This window comes from Fukomys damarensis, unplaced genomic scaffold, assembly GCF_012274545.1.
Source record: "Fukomys damarensis isolate Sample0158 unplaced genomic scaffold, DMR_v1.0_HiC HiC_scaffold_8, whole genome shotgun sequence".
NCBI classification, from domain to species: Eukaryota; Metazoa; Chordata; class Mammalia; order Rodentia; family Bathyergidae; genus Fukomys; species Fukomys damarensis.
In genome coordinates, this window is record NW_022900920.1 from 12987897 (window position 1) to 12999186 (window position 11290).

An 11290-nucleotide genomic window follows, 5' to 3' on the forward strand; every position below is an offset into this window, starting at 1 on the left:
TTCCCTTTTATTTTTTTTTTTTTTTTTTTTTTTTTTGGAGACAGGGTCTCACTACATAGTTGAGACTACCCTGGTCTCAAACACATAGCAATCCTCCTGCCTCAGCCTCCCGAGTGCCACTTTTTGTTCTTAATGTATTTTGTGGAAATAATTTTGAGTAAACACTTTGATGTGATAAATTCAGTCTAAAACATGATTTTCCAACTTTTAGAACAATTGCCATTAAGAGATACTACTTTAAACCTTTAATGCCAATGCTTTAAAGCACTGATCCCGAGATCAATGCGTGTGCGTGCTTATTCTATAAAATTGTCTTCTCTCCTCTTCTGTGTGTCTGCCAACAGGCTTGGAAAGTGCCTGCAAAACGCACATAATTTCAAGCCAGGAGACCATCAATACTTCTATTGCGTCTTGCTTTCTCAGGAGCCCTAAGAGAACTTCAAACTTTAATTTTATTGTGTGTACATGAAGAGAAATTATCAACTTAAAGGCCACTTCCCAAAATTATTTGCCAAGTAACTGCTTCGGGAGGAGTCTAGGCTCTGGGTTACAATGTTCTCAAAAACATTTGGCTCTAAGGCTTTATACTACAGACACCTGGGTAACCTCTATTATGACTTACAAAGGCCTCAATGTAGCAGTTTTAGCTTTGGGAACAAAAATTTATGAGGTTATAGCCTGCAAATGTAAATAAATCTCTAAATGTTGAAATTTAAGCAGTACAAGATAAATATTCTGTGAAATATTATTTTTATCGCACTAAGCTCTGTTTAGGGCATGCCACTGCTAAGACAATCTGACCTCTTCCAGGGCCCTCCTAAATATGTGTGAAATACACGGACAGAGTGGAGTACTGCAGTGGGAACAGGACTCTGAGGTCAGAAAGCTCTGCACTCAAACCCTACCTTGGACTGTACAAGCTATGTGACCACAGAAAAACATCTGCTTCTCATGAGCTTCAGTCCAGCACTTATTGCATATGGAGGAGCTCCAGGGAGGAAAATGAATTTATACAAACATGTATCAAAGCACAGAGCATTAAGAGGCATTAAATAAGTGCCAGCTTGCTTTACTGATTCCCAAGTCTCTAAGACTTTTCACAGTAATTCCCAATCAAGGTAAGGAGACAAAGGTGAATCTGGGAGAAGGGCAAGATGGGCAACAGCAGAGGGTTATTTCTATTATGTGGGCTCTTTTATAAGGGTTGGCTTTTGAAGACAAGGAATACTACGTGAATTTTTTTTTAACTCTCTTGGCATACAATCACATATAGTAATGTACATAAAACAAATAATACAAAATAATAATTGCAATTTAGATTTTTTTTCTTGTTTTTTCTTTTTTTTTCTTCTTTTCTGGGGACTGAACTAAGACATCATATATGTTAGGCAAGTATTCTACCACTGAGTTACACCCACTGCCCCTAATTAAGCAAATCACCACATAATCATTACCCAAATCATGACATAGGACACTGCTAGCACACAGTACCTGTCCCTTCTCAATCACAAAATATCCCCACCTCTATGGTACCACTATGTAACTTGTATGTTAATTATTTCTTTTTCTTTCTAGTTTCCACAGGTAAAAAGTTGATTTTCTGTGTAGTTTTATGGGAAAATTTTTCCATTTTAAAACCTATTAAAGTTGAAGTTAAATGTATTAATTCCTCATAATTCTACAATTTGTGAAGTCTGAAACAACCTGGTAGAATAGTGTTCAGTATAGAAGAACACACACAAAGAAGAAAAACAATTTACCAAGTTACAGATCTTATTTGTATTTTCTTTAGTTTATCAGTATATGTTCCTGAAAGTAGATATGCTACAATTTATATCTGAGGAGTTATTTTATCCTTTGATAGACACAATGGGAAAAAATAAACAAGCAATAAGAAGAAAACCAAGACACAAGACAGATCACATATTCTAAAAGCTTTATAATATGAATGTGGACTAAGACTTAGGAACTTTACCCAGAAAATCTTAAGATATTTTAGACTTAACAACATGATTAAAAGTTACAGCAAAACAGTATTTACATTATGAAAAGTCCTATCATCCTCAATATTTGACAGATACCCATTACACATCTAAAGTTAAAAATATATTTTATCACTATGCTATATGATACTCTTATGACTAAGGATAAAATGAGTACTGATAAACAAATCAATAGTCTACTTCAAAACATTTTAAGGGGAAAAAAAAAGAATCTGATCTAACCATTCAAAACAGCTCTTGTAAATTCTATCATGAAAAACTGAAAAAAAGTATTTCTCCAAACTGTAAAACACAATTCCATATATTTCTTATTTCTATTTACCTGTCCTTTTAATAGACTAGCTAGTTCTGCCTTCCTAAATGTGTTTAGAGTTGTATTAAAATACTAACGAACCTGACCGGAAGCACTGGGGTCTTCAGAAACAGAGGAAGGCATTTCAAAGGGAGCAGGCCATGAAACACCTTCTGAGTCATGTGTCTGATCGGAACTGGGGGACTCCTGCTGTTCTGCAGCAGACGGGACAGGCTGGGCAGCTCCATCACCATTGATACTAGACAAATGAGAAATTTTTTAAACCTCACATTGTCATTAAAGCTAACTTTATATTATAATCCAGCTATTTGTAAACACTAAGACCCTGTATGTAATCAAGCATCCATTTTATAAAAAATAAAATAAAAATATGTTAACAATATCACAGTGGCAAAACTTAATTTTACCAGTTTCTGACCGAATTTTAGGTTAGAATTTCATTTTTCTTAAGATTTAAACCAAACAAGTAGCCAAGTACCTGTAATATAAAAACTTGGAAAGAATAGCCTTCTGATACCAGTGCTCCTTGCTCTTTTTCTTCCTTTGCCATTTCTGATCGATCAATCTTTGGTAAAACTCTTTCAACCATGTCCAATCACCAGTCTGAATAACATAAAAAATTGTTAAACAAATATAATACACAAGTAACTAAAGTGACTTGTCACCTGGCTATAGTTGGGGTCCTGAATAGCCCCCAAGACATACGTCAGGTTCGGCCCCTACTCAGGAGCACTATAAGGAGGTGGTCGAATTTTAGGGAGGCAGAGGGTATGTTCTTGAAGGGTATATTGGGATTCTAGCCCTTCCTCCTCCTCTTGCCATCTGGCCACCACGAGTGGTTTCCTCTGCCACAGGCACCCCTGCCATGATGTGTTTCCTTATCATAAGCCCAAAACAACACAGCCAACTGGTCACAGACTGAAACCAGGAGCCAAAATAAACCTTTCCTCTTTTAAGTTTATAATCTTGGGTATTGTGTTACAGTGATCGGAAGATGAGTAACACATAACCATTATCTTTACAGGCAATAATTTTTTTAAAATACTGTTTTACAAGTACATACTCATAAAATATTTATCATCTTAGACTCAACACATATCTCTTTCACTTTTTTTTTTTTTCCCTCAGTACTGGGGATTGAGCCCAGTACCTCCGCACTGAAGTTCATCCCAGCACTTTTTTTTGTACTGGGGATCAAACTCAGGTCCTTGCATTTGCCAGGCAGGTGGTAGAACCATTGAGCTAAATCCCCAGCCCACCCAGCACTTTATTTTTACTTTGAGACAGGGTCTTACTGAATCCCTAGGTTGCCCAAAATGGGCTTGAACTCACAATTCTTCTGCCTCAGCCTCTCAAAGAGTGCTGGGATTACAATTGTCGAAGTACTTTCTCTTTTAAGAAGTCCATACCTTCTTGACCTGTATCTTATACCCTGGACTGAAAGATTATCCCCTCCCCAATATCTTGTCACCTGAAGAATGACCTACTTTGCACACTCTATTGGCATTATCAGTGCAGGTATTTTTAACACCAAAATTGTCAGGTGCTAAAGATCAAGGACTGTGATTCATTATCACATCTGAAAAACGTACCCAGTATCAGTACATACACATACACCAAATTGAACTAGGGTTTTTTTCAAAGATAAAACATTGACTTTAAATGTCAATTTAAATCACTGTAACATATTTTCCTAGTCTTTCTTATTTCTTAGGGTTTTTTTTCCACACAATAGGCAGATATTTGTATAATGTGAGGTGGACTCACATTTTCAAGAGAAAAAGAAAAGAATATGGTTCTTTAACATAGAAACTTTGTACCCAAGATGCTACTCCAGGTTAAAAATTACAAATAGATTGGCTGACAACCTGAAAACTGGCCTATTACCTGTTTAAAGACCAGTCAGCTTTAAATTCAGCAAACCTGTAACCTTCCTCACAGGGAGAAGGACGACAGCGGCGAGTGTTCACACACTAGCTGTGCCCATCATTTTCAACAACGCTCCTGCACAGCACACTCATTATTTTACGGATGAGACATAGCTTATGTAACTGAGTATAAGTATGCACATACACCCTGCTCTGACAACAGAAAAACTACCCAAATGTAAGTCCCAGAGAAGGCTTAGCAGCATGCCACCTTGGTCTAAACAACAGTAAGTCACAATAAACCCTGACCCAGAAATGGCTGAGGAAAGAATCTAAGAATACTGACTGGCGGGCCGGGGACTTGGCTCAGTGGTTCCTCTGCAAGCATGAGGGGGCCCGAGTTCAATCTGGTACCACCACCACCAAAAAAAAAAAAAAAAAGACTGGTAATGAGTAGATGTTCAAAGACAACTCAATTTCCTTGTTTCCTTCAGTAATTAAGTGCTAGATAATTATAAATTCAGTGAGGAAATTCTACACAGACATAGGGTAGTGTTAGTAATTGCACATCTAATCAGGTTTGAAATCCTAAAAGTAGAACTTCAGATTTGCAGCTCACAAAAATCAATACAGATGATGAAACTGTGCAATCATCAAGTTGGGTGAAGCATAAAGCCAAATTGGAAAGTAGACATGTGAACACATCCGATCCCCTTCCCTAACACTGCTTCTGGGTCTATCAGCCGCACCTTAGCGACACAGTAGCCCATTTCCTCAGGTGCTTCTTCAACAGCAACAGCACTGGTGTTTGAACTTGCAACAGTTATTTCAGAATTTGGGAGTGTCTGGGAGCATAACTTTAACCCAGCCTTTCATAACAGTTTTTTTACTTTGTTACAGAACACGACACTGCAATAAAAGCAACAAAGCGCTTTGGTCTTTTCACTTCTGCAGAAGCCAAAACAACTTCTCCAATATATAAAAAAGCCAGAAAGTTAATTTCCTGAGAAAGAAACAAATAACCTGGCCCTGGCATTTTAGTATCCAAGAGAGCTGAGATTAGTCCATTGATCAAAACTCCAGGTACAATCTTCTTTCCAAACTTGGTGTGTTTTGCAAAATCTTCATTTAAATGCAAGGGATTAACATCTCCAGTTATTACTGAGAAGGCAGCTACATCCCTCTGTGTGAAGGCCCTGCTGAGTTCGGCCCAGTCTCCAACTCTCACACACATGCAGGTGCTCAAAGTGCTGCCTGTTCAGTACTGATCGATTCAAGCAGATTCTCCTCTGAAGTCCACCCCACCAAAGCCAATGGCTGGCTATCCGAGGGAACATCTTCAACATCTTCAAATTTCATCAGTAGTGTCTTTAAACCTGCTTCTGTTTTCAAACTTCAAGACATCAACAAATTCTTTCGGGAGCAGATGAAAAGTTTCTAAAATTGAAGACTATTCAACACTAGTTCCCAAATGTTTACTGGATAATGCAAGGAGAAAGGGAGAAACCTGAATCACTCTGAAAGCACATTTTTTTGCCTGTATAAGATCCTAGCAGGGTCAAAGAGCTCCACAATCTGACCATACCACTGCTACTGCTACATACTCTCTAAAGATGGCTGATGGGGTCTTCTCTTCATAGGTCAGGACGTCCATGGGGAAAACAGCACCAACCTCCCCAAACAGGTCCTTCAGAGCAGAAACAAGTAGCCGTTTGAACTGTGCCGCATTTCGTTCAACTCCATCATCTTGAAATTGTAGGTAGACTTTCATGTAGTGGCACTCCTGAGGAATTTTTTTTTTTTTTGGTACTGGGGATCAAACTCGGGACCTTGCACTTGTGAGGCAGGCGGCAGAACCACTGAGCTATGAGAAATTTTTATAAACTATTTTTTTATACGTGGTAGTTAATGTTGGCATCTTTTCCAATGCTGATCATACCCGCCTCCTGTCAGACTAGCCTGGTGCCTTCCCTGAATCCCGTTTGCCGAACAAATTTGCCAAGGTTTGGCACGCCAATCCACAGCTTGAGCCTGTGATACTTCTGATATATTTACATTTTTGTAATATTTCTTTTATCAAAGTATTACACAAATATTCTTTAAAGACAGCATATGCGCTGGCAGAACCAACAACTACTTACCAGTTCATGAAAGGTCAAGTATAGAAAGAGTGTGCCTTGAGAAAATGAAACAGTTACTATATTTTAAAATATCATCCATTCTCGATATATGAGGGAAAAATAAGTGCTCACCCACATATAATATGAAAAGCTAGGCTTCATGAAAAGAAATCCAATTAACTACTTATTTATAGAGTGCATTAATATTTTTCACATTTCCAGGTAGCCATGTCTCAAAAGAATCTCTAACACAGATATCAAAAGATTTTTTAAAAAATTTAAAATAGTCGTCCAGGCGTAGTGGTGCATGCCTGTCATCCCAGCACTTGGGAGGCTGAGGCAGGAGGACGTCATGCGTTCCAGGCCAGCTTGGGCTAGTTAGTGAGACTTATCTAAAAAAACAGTTCTTAAATTTCACTTATTTTTCACAGCTGTATTCATTGGCTTCATCCTTTTTCTTATAAGAGCCCTACTGTTAGTATCAATGAAATATTTTTTTTTGCCCATTCTCTTTTTTTGAACATTAGAACTATTGTCAATGAAACTTTTCATTTTTTGACAGCTGAAAAATTCAACTACTGTTTCCACTTTGGCTTTTTTTTAAACAATCACATTTCCAGAGCTCTATTAATTGTTAAAGAAGTTTCCAGATGTTTTTCACGAAATGTATTACCTGAGATGATCTCATGAAGAGTTCCTGAATATCCAGCTCATCTAATAAGAGGGTCCTTCCTACGCGATGTACTGCCATGCTTACATGGGACTTGCTGTAGGGAATCTTCAGGAGCTTTTTTATGTTCTTCAAAAGAGCAAAAATGGTTTAAAAAGATCCAGTCATTCAAATAGTAACTTTATTCTTCATAAAGCACAGTAAACTTTATTTCCTTAAGGTTATACAAATTGTACTTTACACAGAACTACCTGCAACCACATGGAAGAAACACCTTTAAAACCACAACCACCTACACTTTGAGTCAGACTAACATTTCAATGTAAACGACAGACAAACATTTATTTTCACATGATAGAGTATCTTCTCAAACCCATTTTTTCTATGTGCTGGGGATCAAACCCAGGGTCTCATGCATGCTAGGTAAGCAACCAACTACTGACCTACATCCCAAGTCCATAACAGAATTTAAGTGTGTGTAAGTCACACTGTTGCATTGACCAAGGCTTTAAGCATATTAGAAAAAAGCTACCAAGTCAATAGACTGTACCAGAAATATTTATAATTCTCAATTGGTAACATAAGCAGAATAATCCCAAACATTATCATCAGTTCCTATAACTATTACTAAAATACAAAAAATTTTTAGTATTATCACTACCACTGTTTTGGAGTTGTTAAGAAATATGTGGTAGGGCTGGGGATTTAGTTCAGTAGTTCTGAAGCTGGCCTCTCAAGCATGAGGTCCAGAGTTCAATCCCCAGTACCAAAAAAAAAAAGATGTGGTACAAAGCAGAACTTTAGACTTATTTTGTCATTAATTTCTCAAGACTGCAAAAACAGAACATAAAATAAAGCACCAAAGTTACATTAAACAACAAGCAAAACTTACTTCTGAATCAGAGACAACATCCACATCATTTCCCACAGAATCAATAAAGTCATATGCCATGCCAAAGCTACCAAAGGGAAAAAAGCCACAGGTTAAAAGTTGAACAGAATATGGAGTTTCACTGCTTCTAGGATATATGTTTTCCACATTCTAACATTTCTGAAATCAAGATGTAGATCATCATTAGATTTAGCTAGTGCTTCCTTCTCGGTGTACATAAAACAATGGTGTGTTTAAAAATTGATAATAAAATTTGATAAGGGCCGGGGATTTAGCACAGTGGTTCCACCACCTGCCTCACAAGCGCAAGGTCCGGAGTTCAATCCCCAGTATCAAAAATAATAATAATAATAATAATTTTTTTTATAATAGTAATGATGAGAAACAATTAGTAGAAAAAGACCTTAAAAACCTTCACATATTTTAACTGGGAAACCCAAAAAATTCTGACTTCAATATTGTATTCTTTGTATGTAAGACAATAAGACAAATAGAAACATTTATTAAAATTTTAGTTTCTGAGCCAGGCATGGTGGCGGATGTCTTTAATCCCAGCACTCGGGAGGCTGAGACAGGAGGATTGCTGTGAGTTCGAGACCAGCTTGGGCTACACAGTGAGTTCCAGGTCAGTCTCAACTACATACTATGTGCCTAGTGATATACACAAAACACTTTTAAGGTATATAAGAAAAATGCACCTGACACCAATTCAGTCACAAAGTTAAGTGACTTATGCCAACTTATGCCAGCTGGGTATATGTGACATATTTGTAGTCTACATACGTAAAAAGCAGCTGATGTCACCATTTTCTTGTTAGGAAGTGGCAGTTAGGATACTCAGCTAGGATATTTAATTGCAAAGCAACCTCTCATGATTTACCAGGTGCTCCTAGGTAAGTCAATTAATCTTTCTTAGTTTCAGCTTGCTCATGTGCAAAATGTTAACAGTGCTGATTTCAAAAGGTTGTGATAAGCACTAAATGAGATAAACCTGAAATACCTAGCAGTGTTTCTACATCACTGATAACAATTATTCATATCACCTCATAAAACTTAATATATTTATTAAGCCATTCTTCTAACAGGAAATGTTTGGGGTATTTCCAACTTTTTGCTAGTATAAATAAAGCTACAAATAAATAATAATTTGCACATATAACTTTTGCCTTCTGAATCATTAGGATAATTTTTAAACTACTTGCTCATAAGATATTAATGTGTTCATGGCTCTTGGTCTAAATTACATGTAAATATTTCAGGATGAATCACCAAGAAGAAATAAAAAGAACCCTACATATTAAATGGCTTATAAGAATATGGATATTAGTACATTTTTTCCTGCAAGATGCAAGGCCACTCTCTCAACTTTAAATACCAACAGCAGAATTTCCAGTTCTCAAAGTCAACAGTGTAGGTCACCCAACAGGCTGGATTTTTACACCAGGCTTTTTCAGACTAGAAAGTCCACCATCATTTAAAGAAAAACTCCACAGGACAATTTCTCAGTTACCACACCAAATCTTTGTCTTCATAAATGGTACAGAAACTGCCTAAAATAAAACAACTAATTATCAGTCAAAACTCATATTCATTAATATGAAGTAGATTTGAAAGAAGTATATGCAGTGTTGTCTCCATTCTGTAATGTATCCTATTCTCTGGGGGAAAAAGGAACTCTGAAAATCAAATGTCATCTTCTAAAAGTATACCAAGTTAGTGCACATCACAATTAAACAGCAAGTATTAATAGTTTAAAGTGGGGATGGAGGGACTGAGTAATTATTTACCTTGAAAATGGTTTGCTTTTCTTACTATTCCCAAGAATGGTAGTTCCTGCTGGCCCTAGTTTGGCACTTTCTCGTAACCAGTTGGCAGGTGGGAGTTTTAAGTCTGTTTTCTCTTCAAGTTGTGCAAATGCTGTTCGAGGAGGGGCAGAAGAGTATTTCACCACAGCTCGGCTCTTCACTTCATTGCCTCCAAGAAATAAAGCTGATTCCTAATTAACATATTGAATGAAACTTTAGGAATGAAAACTTCATCTTTATAAGAAGAAAAAGAACCACATCAGGCTTCACAAAGAATGAATGCTGCATGTTACTAATAACACTTAATTCAAACATAAATTATCACGTTTACTTAGCGCTTTTTCACATGATTTCAAAGAAGATGGATGAGTCAAGAAGCCTGGTGGTTATGTTTCAGCGAGGAAACAGGCCAACCAATCTGCCCTTTAAAATTTATTCACATGAAGGATAGAAGCAGAACCAAGACGACTCAACAGTGTCGTGTTAATTAAATGTAAAATTTAATAAAACCGCTCTACGGTATTTTTAAAATTTCAGTAACATACACAATTTACAAAGTGGTTTCTGGTAAAATATCTGAGCCTTTCGGTTTTTACGCAAAAGTTCAGTAATTGCTTCGACAGTAACACACATATTCTGAACCTCTTCACAGCAAGGCGGCGGGCGGGGACTTCTCACAGCCTTCACCGCACGCCCGCCAGCAAGCTCCAGCAAGGTCTGGGTTCTCTATTCTAACCTTCTTTCTCGAGGTCTCTTTGGGCCTGGCAAACACTTTGTAATTTCAAGAGTCAGCGGAGCCTCAATCCCTTGAGTCCCTCCTTGGCGTTCTTTCTAGTCCCCCGGCTTTGCACGACTGTACTACATTTTGAAACTACGTATTACGTGAATGATCCTTGAAAGCAGAGATCGTGTATAATTCACCAACAGGTCACCACCGAGTGGGAAGCCAGGATTGCTCTGGATATGAATGACTTACATGCAAGTGAATACTTGCATACCTCACTACAGACACACGGGCTTCCACTCTGTTTTGGAGATGTCAGGGAGGCGTGGAGAAGGTGCCAGAAGCTCCGGGAACTGTGACATCCCTTCCCGGCGGTGCGCGCCCGCCGATCCCAGAGCTCGGGCCCGTTGATCCCAGAGCCTGGGCAGGTTCGACCCTGAGGAGGACTCACCTGTGCAGAAGGTTCCTCCGGCTCTCCCTGAGACAGGAGGCTGAGCCCCCCTCGAGCAGCATCCCCCACCGGCGAGGCCTCAGCTCCGACCTCCTTGGAGTCCCCCATTACTATGGCCTAGGGTAAGCGAAGCGCGAGCCAAGACGCTGATATACGAACCCAAGCTCGGAGGTGCCACAAGCCAGGAAAACAAGCGCCCAAACTGCTCTGCCGACTACACTTCCGGTCCTTGAAAGGAAGGCGTCCCGCTGACGCGACCAAATCTCGCGAGTGTTATTTTAAAGCCTGGCCCCGCCTCCTGCTGCGGGTGCCTCCTTCGCAAGGGGAGGGGTGGAAGCTGTATTGCGCCTGCGCCTATCAGAGCCACTCTGGGAGACTTTCTCGCGATATGTGTATCTCAGGCTGCATTTCTTGTCTTTGTGGGCAAACGGCTGTGGGGCACTT

General features: G+C 38.7%; 1 protein-coding gene and 1 pseudogene across 3 annotated transcripts in view; both read right to left on the bottom strand.

Annotated features, from left to right (window-relative positions):
• The window catches only part of Edrf1 (erythroid differentiation regulatory factor 1), a 42935-nt gene extending 31845 nt beyond the window's left edge, over positions 1-11090 (bottom strand). For 2 of the 3 annotated variants that reach the window (XM_010621102.3, XM_010621092.3), the window contains exons 1-6: positions 10847-11090; positions 9654-9862; positions 7867-7933; positions 6978-7103; positions 2795-2919; positions 2398-2554 (exon numbers count right to left, since the gene is read on the bottom strand). In XM_010621102.3, coding sequence (XP_010619404.1) covers positions 2398-2554; positions 2795-2919; positions 6978-7103; positions 7867-7933; positions 9654-9862; positions 10847-10954 — 792 coding nt within the window. In that variant the 5' untranslated portion in view covers positions 10955-11090. The remainder of the gene's footprint in view (positions 1-2397; positions 2555-2794; positions 2920-6977; positions 7104-7866; positions 7934-9653; positions 9863-10846) is intronic. The other variant, XM_010621111.3, reaches the window with a different exon arrangement.
• LOC117285302 lies at positions 4585-5601 on the bottom strand (annotated as a pseudogene).
• Positions 11091-11290: the final 200 nt, after the last annotated feature.